Source organism: Bacillus rossius, chromosome 1 (assembly GCF_032445375.1).
Source record: "Bacillus rossius redtenbacheri isolate Brsri chromosome 1, Brsri_v3, whole genome shotgun sequence".
NCBI classification, from domain to species: domain Eukaryota; kingdom Metazoa; phylum Arthropoda; class Insecta; order Phasmatodea; family Bacillidae; genus Bacillus; species Bacillus rossius.
In genome coordinates this window covers 246,455,566-246,475,435 of record NC_086330.1, presented here as the reverse complement: position 1 = coordinate 246,475,435, position 19,870 = coordinate 246,455,566, and the positions used below count along the sequence as shown (strand labels likewise).

At 34.1% G+C, this 19,870-nt stretch overlaps 1 protein-coding gene across 4 annotated transcripts in view; it reads right to left on the bottom strand.

Moving 5' to 3' along the window:
• LOC134527437 (claspin) overlaps window positions 1-19,870 on the bottom strand; it is a 99,396-nt gene that overhangs the window by 37,768 nt on the left and 41,758 nt on the right. For all 4 annotated transcript variants that reach the window (XM_063360119.1, XM_063360118.1, XM_063360120.1 and 1 more), the window contains exons 13-14: window positions 12,126-12,432; window positions 8,825-8,946 (exon numbers count right to left, since the gene is read on the bottom strand). In XM_063360119.1, coding sequence (XP_063216189.1) covers window positions 8,825-8,946; window positions 12,126-12,432 — 429 coding nt within the window. The remainder of the gene's footprint in view (window positions 1-8,824; window positions 8,947-12,125; window positions 12,433-19,870) is intronic.

Here is a 19,870-nt window from a genome sequence, read left to right as displayed (position 1 = left end):
TTATTTCATTTTTCTAACTTGCAATTTTTTTAAGTCAATTTTATTCTGAATCAATCACATAAGTGTTAGGGCTATGATGTTTTTATATGGTATTTAGTAGTGTTTAGAATTTATAAATATTTAGCAATGAATACAATATTTGAACATTAAGAATTGTTATTTGTTTACAAGAGTGTTGAGTATATTTATTATTTGAACCAATAGTGTTTGTGTATTACGATTAAGGGAGAAAATATAATAAAATTTAATTAGGGATGGGGCGACCGAATCCAATATCTGCCGAATCCGCCGAATCCTAGGGATTCGAAGCTTCGGCAGGTCTGATATAGGATTCGTCAAAGGATTTGGTGTTTTACTACTTACGGAAAAAAATACAGTAAAACTCGCTTATGAGGTCCCGCATGGTAGGTTTTTCCGTATAAAGTGTTTAAATTGCCCGGGATCTCATCATTTATGCCATTAAATGTGTGATATAAAGTCCCGTTAAAATTTTTTCTGAAAGTTCCTGTCTCAAATAGTAATGGCCCACGTAAATATGAAGAAAACACAAATGAACAACAACATACGAAGAAATATGGATGATGTACCATAACTACAGTACAAACCCAATAGTTATTTTAAGATAATTACCATAAAAAGAACTAAAGATTCTTTGTAGATACCATAATTACTACAGAGCAGATAGCTACCACATTTGCACAATAGTTACCGTAACAACCGAGATGTATATTTACCGTGATAGTAATGTATTATTTATTTATGACATATTAAATTAAAGAACATTGTTGAAAAGAATAAGGATGTTAAATTTTGATATGTACGGTTGGCACATGTTGCTAAGAAATAATGTGATCTGAAAGAATGCAGTACTACTACGAAAAGTGAAAAGGGTACTCGTGGATTTTTAGGTTATGGCAGTATCTTTCGTTTTTCAGTAATATCGGCCGAAAATTAACAAGTGTATCGGAAGTCAAAAGAAATGCCGATTCAACTAAATACAGTAGAACCCTGTTATAATGTTTTTCAAGGGAGCACAAGAAAAAAACATTATAACCAGGAAAACGTTATAAGCAGGAAATCTCAATTTAGCACTTAACAATGTTCGAGCTTTGTACCAATGGTCTCACCAAGCTATGTAAACAACTTTAATGTTAAAACCAAAGATAGTATACTTGATACATGAATTTTCTGAAACAAGCCAACAATTTTTCAACTTCGTCTTGTTCCCTGGTTAAATTTTGTTTGTCTTTAAAGATACACTGCCACATTTTTTGTAAAATTCTCTCACGATTCATGATGACAACATTAAGAGTGAGAACGTCTACTCCTTCACCACCTGAAAATGTTTAATTTTGGGATTCCTATGTATGAATGAAACAAAAAATTATTTGTAAGCAATAGAAAACAGTTTTAGTTACGCCCTCGCTCAATGGTTGGCAACTTAAATATCGTATGACTATGTACGTGCATCTGAATACCCACTGGAATGGCAAGGAAGAGAAGAGTTGACTAAGGGTGCCAACTGACACGTAAATATGAACATTGTGTACCTTCAGTATATTGCATAAAATTGTATTTTAACAAACTTAATGTATTGTATGGCAGTGATTGTAAACATAAACATACATAAAGGAAACTGTTTATTGTAAGTTTGGAATAATTTGGTGTTAAAACATTTTTTCCCCATTTATTGACTGTTAGAAAGCAAACATTATAAGCAGGAAATTACACTATTTATGAACGTTATATGCAGGAAATAAATACATTGTCCTTATGGGGGAAATATTGGGACTTTAAAAATATGACATTATAAGCAGGAAAACATTATATGCAGGAACATTATAACAGGGTTCTACTGTATTGGCAAAATCGGCTTCTTCAGTACAGCTCTACATTTGATGACATGAGTAAACATATTTCAGACTTCAGGATATTGAAAAAGATTTTAATATCCATGTAGGTTTATTGTGCATATGTTTTTTTTTGCAAGTGTAAATTGAATTAAGTAAAATGCTTTTATTTTTTTTACTTTCAATTGATTAAACTTAAATGACCAGTTACAGATATTTGACACTAATTTTGAGGTTAAGCAATTTTACTAAAGCATTACAGCCACGCAGGTTGCCAGCGAGAGACGCTTCTCTTCTGCTGGAAACACTATCTCCAATCGTAGAGCTAATTTAACTCCTGAACGTACAGAACAAATTATTTTTCTGCATGATAGATTACAGAATAGAATTCAATACTCTATGACAATTTCTCTCAGAATTATTGTGCTGAAAAGTGGAAATGTTGAAACAATGTGAATATACTTTTCAAACAAATTTTTGATGCGAAGTTTGTTGAAGCTCAGTAAGGACTCCAGAAAAATTGACAAGGATAAAATTATTCCAAAGACATGTTACATTTACACAAACATACACAGTGAAATTCCATTACAACGTACTTCAGAATAACGTATCTTTCAGTTCAACGTATGATTTTAAATTCCCGCTCAAAACACCAATGTAAACAATGTAAAAATATTTAACTTTTACATTAAATACATATCCTACCTTTCAATACAACGACCATTCTTTTCCAGTTATCAGGAAAATTTTACATACATAATTTTTACTGTGTTTGTGGAGGGGTTCTTTAATATAAATGTACATTATGATTAATTTTTATCCCTTTCTAGCATCGTTAACAAGTATAAAACGTAAACAAATACTGTCTCAATGATTCATAGAATCATAGAACAGTATAACGCGCCATTCTTCCTCCTCCATGGATCACACACTTTAGTGCACGAGACGATCTAAGCAATCGATTGCTGTCCGCCTCTCTTCAAGACAATTGTTTTTAGCTGCGCCATCTTTTGGTTCATTGAAGAGCTCGTTTTAAAAGTTTTAATTAACGCAGATACAAACGTTAAATAAAAATTATATTTTAACTTATATACGAAATAGAAAATCCAATAATGTTAATTTATGCAGGTTAAGTTTTGAACTGTTTGGTGTCACAACATGGCCGACATTCTTTGTGTTGCCATTAAGGTCGAAATGTCGCCTGGCACAGCCATGCTCGCGACGCGCGTTATTATTGAGGCGCTATGGTTATCTATGAATGCGAGGTTTGTTTACGTTTGACGTGGCGCGAGGCAAACAATATTGTTGATTGAATATTTTAATCAGGATGGATGGCCAAAAAGATAAAAAGAATCGCAAGCAGTTCGCTTGGAAGGAAAAAGTGGAAATTTTGAAAGAAGTTGACAAAGGCAAGAAAAATTTAGATGTGGCATGGTCGTTTGGTTTGGTGCCCACTACACTGTCAAAAATAATAAATGATCGCTAAAGCCCGGGTTACATTCGCAATAGCATGCAAACAGCACAGACGCACAGAAGTTCAACATACACTATTAGATATGAGCTGCCACATAGGCAAATAGCACGCGCACAGAAAAATAGCACAGGATCGGCGCACAGAAAGTTCATTAACTTTTAACTTTTAGGTTATTTTCTGTGCACGACCCTGGTGGTAGCCAATCAGCAAACAGTTTAAGTACTACTCTAGTGGGCTTATAAAAGAACAATTGTCACGAAAGTATTGGTGCTGTTGACTTGAGTAGTTTGTTATTGTTTTCAAACACCCGATAACATAAAAATGGAAGGCACATTTGATAGCTTTTTGATAGCTGTAATAGAAAGTAAAAATATTTTGTATGACAGGGGATCCACAGGATACAAAAATCAAGAAGCTAAATTAAATGCTTGGAAGTCCGTGTATGAATGTGTTAAAGAAGCTGGATTTGAAATAAACAGTGATATGTATTTTTGAATACTCATTGTGTTTTGTATGTAAACGTTGAAGCAATTAAAAAATTTCTGGGTTTAACGAAAACCGAACCACAATAACAACACACGAATCTAAACAAACATAACTTAAACAAACATCACTTTTGCCAACTTCAGTGACCAAAATTGTTAATGGAAGTTATACATTTAAAAAACTTTTTTGAATGCTTCCGGTATTCTTTTGTGTTGTGTTGTGCGTAAATGTAGCATCAAGCTCTGTGCTATCTCTGTGCGTGTGTGCTATCTGTGTGCTGTTTGCGTGCTATTGCGAATGTAGCCCGACCTTAAAAAATTATTAAACTATACGAACAGTCATCTTTATCTGCTGGTCGCAAGAGACTTCGCCTAGGAGATAACAAGGGAATTCTATCTCCATAAATGTATATATCTCCAAAATAGTTTAACCCATCTGTCATTTTGTGTTCGACAGATATAAATTTTGTACATGTAGGCCTAGAATTTAGGATACTGTATTAAGTTCTGTAATTTTTTTTTAATTCTTGTTGTTTTACAAATATTTGCTTCCAAGCTAATGTAACATTTGATCCCCTACTACTTTATTTTTAAAAATTCAAAAATACTACATTTTAAAGGTAAATATATAGACTTTCAGAATAAAGTACTTTCATTACTAAGTATGAAAGTTGAGGCTTTATTGATGTACTTTATAACGAGATTCTACTGTACTTGTAAACTGTGGTTATGTTAGTTGGATGATATCACTTACTAATGAACCAATGGAAATTTTTTTTTTCTAACAGTGCAAAATGTAAACACACTCTGTAAATAGTTACCCAAAATTAATAAGCCCACTTCATTTTAATACTTTATTCAAACATTATAGTAAGTTTAAGATAAAAATAATTTCCCATAAGTGTAACTGTACCACGAAAGCTGGAGCTGGAGCTCGAAGCTTGAGATTTTTCAAGTAGGCTCGCTCGAGCTCGGCTCGAAGTAAAATTCTTAGGCTTACAGACCTCTAGTTATTTAAAGAAAAAATCGTAACCGCTAACCTGTACTAAAACTGAAATTTCTCAAGGAAAAATTTTTTGTCTTTATACAAATAAACTTATACCAGAAATGTACCAAACTACATGTGAGAAAGTCAAGGGACTTTTAGTGCAAGCAGAATACATCTCACTTACATTAGATATGTGGACATCATCTGTTAAAAAAATCCGGGTTTGGGTTCGAGATTCGGCAATTCCAGTCGAGGATTTGAGTTAGGATTCGGATTCGAGGAAATCAGGATTCGCCCCATCACTAAATTTAATATTTTATATAATCAGCTGAAAGATTCAAGAAAAAATAATTTTTAAGGTTTTTTTATGGTTTAATAAATGAAAAGAGAGTTGCTTTACTAATATTTTTCTGGCAGTATGAGTTAAATATGTTTGCCCAAAAGAAATATTTTTAATAAAAGAAAGTTGAATTTGAGTTACAAATGTAAGATAGTATAATAATTTAAAAACTAGAAAAGTTTTTCTGAAATGAATTTTCAAAATAAGGATTTTTTTTTTTTTTTTTTTTTTTTAAAAAGAGAGAGTTGATGATGTTATTTGCTATTGAACAAATAAAAAGTGTTCGTTCTAGGTACTACAAGAGTAGATATGTTTCATGTTGAAAAAGATTATGAGAAAATGTTTGTATTCTGCCAGATGAGCAGTGTGGCTCCTATGTTTAAGGTTTTTTTTTAGGCAGCTGAGAAGAAGGGATTTAATATTTAATACAGTAGAATTCATATACAACGACTTCGCTTGTAACGACTAACCGCTTTTAACGACGATAATGTTTACTCAAGTTAGGTTTCATAGTTAGGTACTGAGAAAATAAACAGTTTAGTGCGACTCCGTTTTAAGTGACCAACTGCTTATAGCGACCATTAATTATGAATATTATGATATTACGTCCGGTTAAAATAACGCACAATGTTTTGTTTACACAACCTACCAATACCTCGGCGCCCCAACTTGGGCGAGGGCTATTGATAAGCATCAGTTACCATAACAAACGAGGACTTTGAACAATACGCGTGTGTTGACGATGCTGTCGCCACTTGTGAAGAACCGTCTGATGAAAACATTGAGGAAAATATCATCGCCAACGACGCGAATGGCAAAGATAAGATAGCAATGGTGATGATGACAAACCAGCGGAGAATCACCCTACCGTGAGTGTGTCTGATGATCTGAAGGCTGCGGAAATGCTTTAATGTGTTTGTTCAGACTAACTTCGATGATGATCTAATGAAAACAATGATGTCACGAATTCACAATGCTGTTCGAAGTTCTTACTACCGAACAAAAGCTTGTCAAAAACAAACTAAAATAACATACTTTCTACGTTAGTTAGTAACAGAGTTTTTCATGTAGTGCATGTGTATGTAATTTATCTCTTTCTATTACAGTACATTATGTACCTATGTTTATAATTGGAATGTGTAAGAACCATTAAAATAAAGTGTATATGTGATTATATATCCTACAAAATGTTTTATTTAACTAAACCGTTTTGTACGTCATCCGGTTAGTACGACATAGTTTCGCCGGTCCCTTGAAGGTCGTTATATCCGGATTCTACTGTATTTTGTTTGGCACAGTTCCATTTTTATTTTTCCCCCTTTGGCATTCTCCCTCCTCAGAAATGATGTAATGATGATGTTTTTGCTTGCAATGGAGAATACAATGTTGACAAGTAGTCAAAGTAAACATGAATGTATTTCAGTTTGTATCAGAGAAGGAGTTGCCAACACTAATGGTTGCTGCGCACATAATGTTAAATAAATTTGAAAATATGGAATACAGAAGAACCTCGATGATACGTTCCCGTTTCATACATTTTCCCGGTTCATACGCAGATTAATTTTGGTCCTGCCGAAAGTACTATATTTACAATGGTTTACTTTCCCGGAACATACACTTATAAAACCATTAATTTCCCGTTTCATACGTTTTTACGAAGCGGAAAAGTCCTATAATTCACACATTGTTTTGTTATATTCCTGCTGATAACTACGTTTTAAGGCTTTTATTTTAAAAAACGTTCATTGTTTACCTTTGCAAACGTAAGAAAATAACTTAATCGCACCATAGATATGGATAGTATCAGGAAGACTGTGCACTTCGCTAGTAGCATCTATGGCCAGCACCAAGCGAGACTAGTGGCGCAAACTAGCAATGATAATGAAAATGGTGCTTGCACTTTACCAAGGTACGGATCTCATATTTTGTGCATTCATTAATCTTTGAACTGAATATACCCGTTTGTTTATGTTTTCTTACGATCGGATTGTTTTGTATTTTACGTTTCTCAAGTTAAATTTTTATTGAAAATTGTTCTGTTGCATAAAGTTGTTTGTAAAATGAAACAAACAAGCAAACATTTCTAATTTTCTTTTTAGAATAGCCTAATTTTTTTAATTTCTAATTTAGGTTTGGTGACTTTTCTCCCCCGCCAAGAAAGGACTTCATAACATTTTGTAAGGCCACTGTTTCTCATGCCAGCTTTACTTGATAATGGACTGCATTTTACATTTCTGGTGGTTTTATTATATGTATATATAATGATGAATTCATATCTTTCATTAATATAATGCAATTATTTACACATTATGTATTTAAGTTTAATCTGACATTGTACTGGTATGCTAGATTGAAAAAAATTTGCATTATTGTCATTCCTTTTTCATACACTTTCCCGCATCATACACAATTGAAAAGTGTATGACAGGGGTTCTACTGTAATTAATATTTTTTTTTAAATCTGTGCAATGAAATTAATAAAGGGTTTTCTAATTTTTTATATCTTGTTGGGTAGTTTTGTTTGTTGTGTTCATTAATGTTGAGGTGTTCTTGTTCTAACCAAGATGAATGTATGTATACTTATTATTTTATGAGTAACATTAATGTATGTAGCACAAATGACTTAATCTCACCAGTGAACGTTGGTACATGACAAACTCATGAGGTATACAATGTCAAATATTTGTAAGCAAACGAATATTCATTATTTCAAAGTGTTAGTATTTGAGGTTAAATAGAATGTGAATAGTTTATTATTCGTATTCATATCCGAAAATTTGAATATTCGCACAGGCCTAGTCACTACACACCATCCGTTGAAAAACTGTTGCAGACAGTTTGATGTTCCAGTTCATCCTCCTATCAACAGACACCGTAAGAGAAGACATTATCATGGCAATAAGGTAAGATTCTGCAATTAGGTAAGCTCTTCAAGCAAAATTAACAGTCTTGGGTACAAATTACCTTGACTTGTCTTTCTACTGGAACCATTTACACTTTCTGCTGCACCCACTGTCTCTTCTGAGGCTTTTAAGAAGACTTGCTTCAACTTTGTGGCAGAATCTCACAAACCTGTGCCAATGGTAACCAGACACAAGATTGTAAACCAGCCAGGACAGTGAAGACCTGCAGGTCTCGCAGTAACAACTTGCAAAGGTAAGCACCCCGAAGAACCTCAGAACCCTTGGTCAGGGAAAGGTAAACCCCTAGGAACCTGTGATGAGGACAGCAAAAGCCTCAATGACTCGTGGTTATAGCTCGTGCAAGGCTGTCCTTTGAGGGACACTGAACACTCTAGCATGGGCGACGGTGATTCCATCAGCAGCCTATGACATCTCTGTGACACAGGTACCACTCCCACACCCCCTTGGACCTGGAACGACAGACAAAAAGGGGTCTGCAGCCTCAAGCCCTGCAAACTCCCAAATCCTTCACGTCCTGATCCATGTCTTAGAGGAACCAGAGATGCGTAGCAGGCGAAGAGGATTGACACTGTGACCCCGCCTCTGACTGTGCCTCATACATTTCCCTAACACCTCGCAACCTGTAATGCCTTCATAAGGTAGAGCAAAACTGAAATACTGACAAGTCAAAAGGTTTTGTTCAATGTTGATATGCTGATGTGTGTGTAAAACAGATACAAAAAGTAGGTAAGTAAACTAAGTACTTTGTATGTCACCCACTTACCAATGTTTTTCCATTGAAACTTCCTTTGTCTACCACTGCCTTCAGAGTGCAGCTCACCATCCTCAAACAACAACTCTTGCAATAGTCTCACTTCTCTGTTGTCATCATCCATCATTCTCCGCCTGAAATACCAACCACCGCAACGAGGTAAAGAAATATACATATATTGAATTCACCTTTTTTAACAGCAGATAGCTTCTATACTGACTAGTGGAGTGACAGACTGTATTCTGAGAACAAAGTACAGTTGATGTTAGGTCTATTCAAGTGAGACCAGAGCTGATCCGGGGTAATGAAAATCCAGGCTAGCCAGAGAATTTTGGAAAAATTAATACAATAAAATGTACTAACCGAAAATGTCCTTTATATAGAACAAAAATGTTTTGAAACATGTCACCTGTTGACTCTGTTTCGCCATGCGGCACAACATCTCATGTCATCGTGTACAGTCTGAGCAAACACATGCTTGCTGTACACTATAGTTATGATTGTGTGCACCAATCACTGCACTGCCTGTGATTCTCACACAAAATGTGTTTTAAAGTTATAAACCAATTTTCTAATAAGTTTTACCTCTCTAATTATTCTTCAATGCTTTAATTATAATTATTATTACTACTATTTCAATAGTTTATGTCCCCTCTAAAATGTATTAGGTTGTCCGGAGATCCCAGTTCAAGTGGGCTGAATTTATTAGGTTATTCTACACTGTTATTAATTATTTACTGTAATTACGCTGACAAATGATCTTTAGATATACCTAAAAGCAAAAAAAAAAAAAAATAGGGAATCATTTATTATAGCTAGGGCCAATGAAAAATGGTAAATAAAAAAGCCCCATTTCGGTGAATAAAAAGAGTTATTTCGGTGCAAAATTTCGGTGAAAAAAAATTGTTTAGTTAGAAAAAATAACTATTTCGTCATTATAATTTTATACACATGTATATGTTTGATGGAATAATTGTTTTATTTGGTCAAAATTTATCAAAAACAATGTTTTGAGGTACTACATGCACATCTAAAATTTAGCACGCTGCATTTGTAATTAAAATTCTCAAGATTACATACAAAAAAATCGGAAACTGATCAGAAACGTTAGTGGCTCAAGTCCATTATGACTATCTCTGAAAATCAGCTATTATATATTTCCTGCAAACTAGTCCCCACCAAAACACTGTACTTATTCAACAGTACAGAGTATTGTTTTTTTATTTGTTTACGTTTTTCACCGTCTCAACTGCGTGTGCGGTATTTGTTCATGTATAAGTTGGCACTCTTGGCCGGCATTTATTTTCGTGCATTGCCGTGACAACTACGAAAATAAATAGTCGCCTCGGCTAGGACGCCCAGATACAACAATTAGCATTTTGAAAGTTACGATTAGATTGGCTAATATGGAAGTGACGCTATTTTTCTGGACTGCGTTTGGCCGATTCAGAGAAAGGAACAAAGATTGAGTTAAGGCTATCGACGATTGCGTCACCAGACGCATTTGCGGTCGGCAAAATAATGTAATTTTTGCCATTTTATGGCCTTCTACGTCTCGTAGGAACGTGTGCGACGACGGAGACTGAGAAGCGTACGTCTGGATGTAATAATTTTCATTCGTGAAATATATGGTTCTAGAGTAACTTGACGCTTAGTTCACTTTGTGCGATCCTCGAAATTTACAGTGTTTTCACACGTGTATTTTATTTTCCAGTCGACTTGCACATTACAGAACTTGCACATCATGATGCCTTTTTCTTTACTGAACACGTAAAATCCTTCGTCGTCATATTATTTAGCTCTTTCGAAAACACAACTTTCGGAATTTTATACGTTTATCCAGTAACCACGGTAATATGACCAAAATGACACAAAAACCATAACGGAAAACGATCATAGATGCGGAAAAGAGACATTGCATCCACTCGGAAATAAAGAACTTAAACTCGACAGACACGCACTCGTGAAAACAAAATCATAGAACATTTCGACACTCGTAACTACCAACGCCATCTGTGATTTGTCCACCAGTAGCTAAAGTGATAATGTTTATTGCCACACACTACTCTATGGGTGCTAGAGAAAAAAAAAAGCAAATATGGCGTCTCACATATAACCTCTTGGAATAATAAATGTTTTGTGCAGGTTCCAGAATGATTCAACGTGATTTTTTGCGATAAAAATGGTTAATTTCGCGCGAATATCGCGATTTCGTCATATTTCGTGAAAAACTACGGATTTCGCGCATCACAGCAAATTTCGTTAAAACGAAATTTGACTACCCCTAATTATAGCCATTAAAATATAACACAAAGATAATAATTGCATAAGCATCTTACAGAAACCACAGCTTTACAATTATTAACTTAAATATTGTGTGCCCTTAACTTAGCTTTGCAAAGTGTAAGGTTGATATTCTGTTTAAACAGCTAAGGAAAAATTAAAAAAATTTTAATTGTAAAACTGTAATTTTTAAATCGGTAAAAGATAGAAATTATAGTGAAAGGTGTTTAATCAGTCCCTTTTGGGACCACGGTCGCACCAGATCAGTGATTTTACTGGATTATTGAATGATATAGTTTTAATGGCAACAAAACAGAAAAATAAATATAGTTTACAACAGCATTTAAAACAAATTGTAGTAAGCTGTTCTGTAAAACTGAAACATACAGATAAAAATTGGTCTTCGTCAAAAAATCATTATGGAAATGTACCTCAGAAATGTAAAATAAAACACCTTAGATAACAGGAAACACTGTATTGAAATCAAAACTGACAGTAACTATAAACTCTGAATGGACTAAAAAACACAGGCAGTGCAAAATTGTGACCTACCCGCCAAGGTTACTAGCCATAATACAAACCAAAAAATCTGAATACGAGTGGCTCTATTGGTGCCAATTACAGATTGTGTGAAACCATACAATGCCGTATTAAAGACCTTTTCAATGTAATTTTAACATTTGACACCAAGTATTTTGGATGAAGAGTTGTGAAGTGAACCTGTAGTCGAATACTAATGATACCAAGACAAAGTTAGAAACTGTGCCTGCATAATGCATGCTTACTATAAACGCAAAAATTTTAAAAATGGTTAAAAACTTTTATGTTACTCACTAATGTAATAGTATAACATACACTACACACACAACACACACAAACACACTTAATACATAAGGGACTCCAGAACATAGTAGTGTATGTCAATAATTCTGCAGATTTGAGTTTGCCATACCAAATTACATTTTGAATGTTTTAGAGGTGAAATATCAAGTAAAATCAAAGCTACACTGCTATGTGTGCACGAGCTCACATGTGGATCCTGTCGAGCTGCTCCTTCACTGCCTTGCTGTCCAGCTGCTCCTCGTCCCCGTCCTCCGACTCCAGGCGATCCAGCCCCCTCTCGTCCTCATCCGCGCTGCCCCACTCCGACTCGGACAGCTCCGCCTCCTGCTCGAAGAACTCGGCCATCGACCGCGCCTTCTCCGCCGCCGGCACCACCTCGTTCTCCTCCGAGTCGTACGCCACGACGTCGGGGCGCAGCAACCCGCCCCCAGCCCCCTCGTCGTCCGACGAGTCTGTGGCTGAAGGGCGCGCGCTCACCTGCTCGCCTTCGTCATCTGGAACCAGCACTTCTGTCAGCTTACTTACGATGTAACTTTAATGGAAACAACCATATTTTATAAAAATTACAATGACATTTAAATTATATTGTAATAAAGTGCTCCACACAAATAAAAATACAGGTGACCATTGATCATTGTTTAAAAAAAAATCATTACCGAAATGTACCCGTGAAACGTGAAATGTAACCTGCTGGGAAACAGTACTGAAGTGACAACCGACGGTAAAGTTAACGATCAAGGAACTGGTATTCTTAGTAAAGTAAAGTTAACGTGGCCCAGGTCGACAGCCGGGATAAACAATGCTTCACCCTCACAACTATGTATGCAACAAACAAGAAATTATTATGGCAAACTTCAAATTTCATCATAAGTACAGTAAAAGTAACTTTATTATTACAACAATTTTTTTGTGTACATAAGCTCGTGTGAAACTGTCCTGCAGCATGTTTTAAATTGATATTTTTAATTTTTTTTATGGGTAACTACTAAATCTATTCACAACCTATTTTCAGAATAAAGGAAAACGGTTTTCAGACTACCCTGGTAACGCTTACATTTCAGACTTTTCGCATTAGTTTAACATTGATATTCGTAGCCTCTGAGCATAGCCAAAATAGGCATTGTCATACTGCTGTATCTTAAAAAAATATATCTATAACTGAAACCTTAATAGCTACAAAACTATCGAATGAGTGAGCACTGAACTTTGTTTCAACTTTCCAATGATAAAATAAAACAGTCTCCACTTGAAGTCTAATGGTTGCAAGCAGCACAACAAAAACTTGCATGTAGATATAACAGGCTACTTTATACATGTGCAGGCATTGCCCTGCATAATTAATAATATTTATAACATGAGTTAGGCAGACTCCTTTGTATTAAGGCCCAAATAATAATGGTTATAAGAAAACCATTTCAACAAAATTTTGTATTTAAGTTTGGTTAGTTAAAAATCTAGTCCATGCGAAGTGCTTAAATTATAAAATAAAGTGTCATAACACAACAATGAAATGAAAGGAATTACAATTAATCATTACTATTAAAGTAATTTTTAAATGCAATTTTTTAAATTTCAGAAAAATTAATTTCTAAATGTAATGTACTTGTAGTTACAGAGACAATCATTACATATAAAATATGTATAGTAATCATCACTTTTTACTTAAAAGTTAAATTTTCTTAAAAAATACCTCCTCTTCTATTTTTTGTGATAAAAAGTAATTACCGTGTTTCAATTAGGATCATAACTCAGCAACATAACTAATTTAAAATGAAATTCAAATTTTCGGTTGTTCTTGCTGTGATATAATTACTGAGCGAATGAAAAGTGCATTTTTGATGATTCTTAATATATTCCAACATTGTTCCATAAAACTACAGCAGATATTTAGACAAAAAAATTTAATGTTGTTTCTTCCAAACAAAAATATGACCTCAGCCAAAATCATTTCTTTCAAGCTGGCGTAGTTCTATGCAAGCTGCAAAATATACGCAAAAATTTTATAAGATGTAACTGTTGTAGTGTAAGAAAATAGGACATACAGGGTAATTAAGCAAGTGCTTAGGATGTGTTGAAGGATCAATCTCTGCAGTTCAATGGCTTAAAACATAATTATCATAAATTAAGCTATTGACCTCCTAATTAAGAGCTTGGTACAGATGCCATATTTCACAGCAAATACTACCTGGCTGTGTTTAGTGAAAACAAAAGTAAATAATTAATGACTACAAGCAACACACCAAATAAATTTTGTGGTGTAAAACAAGTATTTCCGAACCTTTGCTTGCAGAATTGTTTTGAATTCGAAGGAAAGCAGTATAAAAAAAACTTTTAAACATCAAAATTATATTTGATATTGAACTGAAAACAGATATTTTGTGTAGGTAGGTAAACAATAAAAAAAGAACTTTTAAAAAATAATACACACTAACACAAACACACTTAAAGATTAACCCCACATACCCCTTCCCCATTATTTCAATTGTGTAGAATTATTTCTGGAAAAATATCAAACCCAAGCCCCAAAATTTAATTTAATCATAAAATTATATTTGTAATTTTACTGATTAATTTCTTTAAAAGTATTTTCTACATGTGATCATAGATCATTTCTCCAAAAGTAATTGTATTTGCATTTAAACCATTATTTTTTCTACTTTTATCAACATTGCTCATAGTCATAAGTGGGTGCCTCCCATTTTAGGGCATGATTTTATATTTACAGTAGGTAAACACAGATGAACTTGTTGACTTTTTAAATTATTTAACTTTCACAAAATGAAAAAAATATATAAATCATATACTTTTAGCATAATCACCAGTCAAAGTTACATTTTTAACTTTGTGGGCTGCACAAATAAGGAGTACCAACTGGAAAACAAGAGTAAAATGTTTTCTTAAAGTAGCCAGTAGCATTGCAGCTAACCATAAATGGTTAGAAATTATTTCATAAAATATTATTTAATTTTACCTATATTTAAAAATTCTCAAATTTGTGAGGATTTTGAGTCAAGCAACATAAAATAAGTTACTGTGATAGAAATACCAACCATATCATTGCAGAGGCTGTGCCGTCTTCTTGAGGTCGTGTGCACCGATTTACCTCCCCCTCCCACTTCCCCCTCCCCCAGGTTGTGTGACGTTGGCGCTCTTCCACCTGCATTCACAGAGCCGCGACTGAAGCGCCATCTATGTTTTTTATATAAGGGTGCGAGGCACTAGGCCTCGGGTCTGTCGCTTCGCTGTCGCCTGCCCTGCCTGCAGGTGCTGGTTGTCTGGGCTCCGTCATGGTCGGTAATTGACTTCTCGTTGCTTCTTTGCATGTTGTAGCCATGCTTGGCGAACGTAACGTAACGGGCTCTGTTCCCAGTAAATTTCAGTCCATTTCTAGAGCTAACGATTAACCCTTTACCTTGCCGACTATGCCTATTACCGTGGCTTCGCGTTTTTCTTGTTGAATTTAGCCATGTTTAAATAATATCTCTGTTTTTGATTTCCTTTAGCAACGTGCCAAGTTAAACTTGCTAGGGCCCCTGTACTATCCCTGTTGTTCGTCGTCTTGCAAGTATGAGATGTTGTCCTAACGTAATTTTTCTAGTTTGCTCTTGTATCACCGTCTCATACGCCGAAGCCCAACTGACCAGGCATGTGTAGTTGCGCAGACCCACGACGTCGTGTTTAATGAAAGGCCTTTCTGTACGTTTTCTGTACTAATTTACCTTGTTTTACTGAGCCATTTTATATTTTTCAGCACCTGCGTGTGCTTGTAATTTACCTAGGAAACTATGTATATAATTTTTGGAGTATCAAGCTAGCAAGCGTAATTGTGTACTTACACATGGATACTAATGAAATACTTGGAGTTCGGATTATGCGTTTCAGATCACTTATGTACCTGCTGTTTGTTTGAGATTGCCATTATAAAGACTTTAAAGTCACTCTACTTACCTTATTTAAAGAAATAAATATAATAATTGTGTTAAATGTGCCTATGATCTGATTCAACTCAACCTCAGAAGCTACTGTGTGTTCCATCTACCTGGAATCATTCAATTTAATCATTTCAATTTAATTTGGTGTCTTCGTGCGCAAGTTTGTAAGGTGGTGCGTCTCGTACCCACCACACTGCATCATGAAGTAGCCAGTAGTATTGCAGTTAAATCCCAAATATTACAGTTCTGTAAACCATTAAATTCTCTTTTTTTTATGACCCAAAAACCTTAAAAATGTGATTTTGGCATCTAATTATGCAAAAATATGTGAAGTACCTATATATTTTTCATATAATTAAAGTTAAACCATTTAAAAAGTCTACGAGGTGATCTGTGATTAATTGTAAATATAAAATCATGAACTGAAATGGGAGGAACCCTTTTATACTAATGAGTTTACAATTTACATAAATTAATTCTATTATACTTGTTTGCTCAGTTCAAAAAAACTCAAACCTTAATAAATTTTTTTTAGATTAATAAAATTAATTTGATTTCTTTTGCACTAAAATAAGTTAAAATAAAATTTACAAAAATTATGATAATGTTATAGCTTTATAACTTGCAAAAAATATATGTATCAAAATTTTTATTACTAAGAACTGTCTATTTTTGATTATACGTAGACATTAGTGATGTGTCCGTTATATTTTAATCCAGGTTCTTGGTTTGCTTCAGGTTCTAAAAATCGGTTCCCGGTTCTCCGTTTCAAGTTTTAGGTTAACCTCCACATACTTTCAAGTCACACCACATGTGTGTATTTGTTTTACTATGACAAATCAGCACCTCACTTTACCACAATCCAACCACAAATAAGTAACCTAGCCATGAGGTAGCACAGTTGCTTCTCGTGTCACTAGATGCTGGGAGCAGCACTGTACCAACATCCTGTGGTGCAGCAATATATAGTAATACATAGAAACAACTTTTTTTTTACTGGATCAGTATTTAATTTATACACACCGATAAAAAACTGCTTGAGAAAAATGTAAATTTGGTCACAAGAGATTAAGTAAATAATAAAAAATTAATAAAAAAATTAATACTGCAGTAGCCACATACAAAAGCAATTTCAAGTTATGTATGAGTTATGTATGTAGTATTATAATGGGTAAGGGATGGAACACCCAAGTTAACAGAGGTCTGTCAAATAGTATATTAATATATTAAATGCTGGTTGAATTATAAGTAGAGAGACAGAAATTTATCTTCAATAACAAATCTTTTGAAATTTTTGGGTGACATGACACCAAAATTCTTGGGTACAATTGGAGAAATTCTTGAGTAAAAAATAAATTACTTTAGTTAAAAAAACATATATAATAAAGCAGGTGACATTCTAATTTATATAAATATAACATAAGAAATTATATTAAAAAAGTAATCCCACTTATATTCTATTTACAATAAAATTTTTCAGAGAAGTTATTTTTAATACTGTCAAAAGGGCATATTAAGGGAAAAACATACTATTGTAAAAGAGGTGGGAGAGATGAAAAAACTTGGCCAGGGCTGGAGGAATGAGAGAGAGATGGTTATTGTGGCCTTGAAGGCTTTTAGGGCGAGAATGAGTGGACAGAACAAAGGAAGTTTTTGCCATGGTTGCTGCATCAGCACAGGCTTCCGAGATATTTGGTTAGCTCTCCTTCCTGCTTGAAGACAGCTTCTGCAGTATTAGAGTTCATTTTGATATGCTTTAAAAATGTCTCATTGCTTATCTAACAGGTTTTATAAACAGTAATTTTTTTTTAAGTTAAAAAAAATACAGTAATCAAGTGAGATACAACATTTTTCAAAAGCTAGTTGTCTGAAACTGAAATAGATATATCTATAATATCAGTTTCCCACTGCTGCTCCAGAGCTACAGTAATAATCTGCCTTACATACTATAATTTTGGGTATATAGCATACAATAATTTGTAACACTGAATTCCATATAATGCACCACAATATCTAATGCAATGTACCATATCTATGGTTCATTGTACCATTATTATCATGCATTAACACCTATTTGTTTAATAAAAAAAGAAAAAGTAATTAAAAAGTTGTGACTATTTATTAATAGATAAGAAAATTCGGGAATAAAACTATTTACAAAGAAATTTGCGGATGATTCACAAGTCAAACACCCTTTAAAACATACATATGTACATACTTAAATTTCATTAAAAGACATTTCCTTCTGTTTAATACAGTTCGGTAATTTTTCACAAATTTGTGAGTCACGATTTTTCTGGGTCTCTAGCAATAAGTGACGTAAAACTTCAAACATCATAGGTTAACTCAATAGTTAATGAGTATAAGACAACTTTACATCATGGTCATTTTATTTATTTTTGATAAGATTTAAAAGTACATACATATCTTGAGCCTGTGTTATTTTCCCATAGGTCTACTTTTAAGTTGAAATGGTCATCCCTTTCTGCTACTGTAAAGAGGGACAAAAAATGTGAGAGAGTCTCTCAGTACTCGCCAGTGAAACGTAAACATCTAAACTCTGCAATGAGCAGATTCATGTGTTCTCATGTTGCAAATAAACCTATAATACTAAACTTTGACACAAAATTTAAAGTAATTCCCTAAAATAATGCAGAGCATGAAATATATACATATGAAAAGTATTCATTTTAAGGATAAACTGTAAAAATGTTTCCCCTCTTTAAAGCCCAACTATAATTCTGTTTAACAAGATGGTAATAACCTAAATAAACAGAACCCAACCCATCCCAGGTAGGTTAGGCTAATTTATATTTATTTCCAACAATTTTTCTCAAAGTCTGTGCATTTGATATGCTTTGTGTACCTTTGGAACAGTTATAATGCAACCCATGCTAGTTTTTATTTGTTTCCTAAAAATTTTTCTGAAAGGCATCTGATGCCCTTCAGGTAGTTTTGGAACACTTTTATGATGAAGTTTGTGTGCTGGTGTAGGCAGGGTGGATTAAAAGCAAAAAAGTAAAGTTAGTGCATTTGATACGGTAAAGGTGGTTTTGGAACACCTACTATGCTTTGGTAAGCATGGCATGGACCAGTTGTGTAAGCAAAGTTGGCTTCATTCTGTTATTCCATGCCATACAAAACTCTACTCAAACATGTCCCAATGGTCGGCGGAAAAAAAGATCATATAATAATTGAACAGAAAAAATTATTAAAAGCACTTTCTTTTCCATGAAAACAATTGACAAGTAAGCATGAAATAATAAATAAAAACATGCAAATTAATCAGAATAAATAAAATTGACTCCTGAAACAAAAAATAAAAATAAAGAAAGGATATGTTTAAATACAGGTTAGGCCTACCTTGTAAATCTTGGTATACACACAAAACAGCATCGTTGGCAACAAAACACGAGATAAAACTTCAACACGCAATTATTATAAATATATTCCAGGGTAGTTTCACCCTAATGTTGGTATGTAACCTAATTTTGATGAAAATGACGATATACAGGTTTATGTTGCTACACCATCTTTGTTTCACATTTAGGTTCACCGACTTCCATTCCATTTTCACAACATTACACCTACCAAATGTAGTATACAGAGTGCTACGATGTGTATATAAAAAAAAGGTTATGATCTTGTCACTAAGAACTATTTTTTTTTACGTTCCAACACTTCATGCTGGCATTATGTTTCTATCTAGGTGGGCTAGCGGCTAGCACAAGGTGGTGAAGGAAGGGAAAGAGAGTATGCCTTTTGTCGTTGCCTGCAATTTTAAAAAAATTTATGTACCATTCACTTGTCATATGGGGCATAAAGTGAAGTTAGACATGTGTGTTGGTTGCCGGCAATATACCACAGCATTTTACCAGAAATCAATTGTATTTTCACCAGGGAAAGGTTTAGCTGTTATGTTTTCCATGGTATCAGCACCAGGATTATATTTATGGATTTCAGTGTTGATAACCGACGAAACCAAGAACCGGGTCTGAAA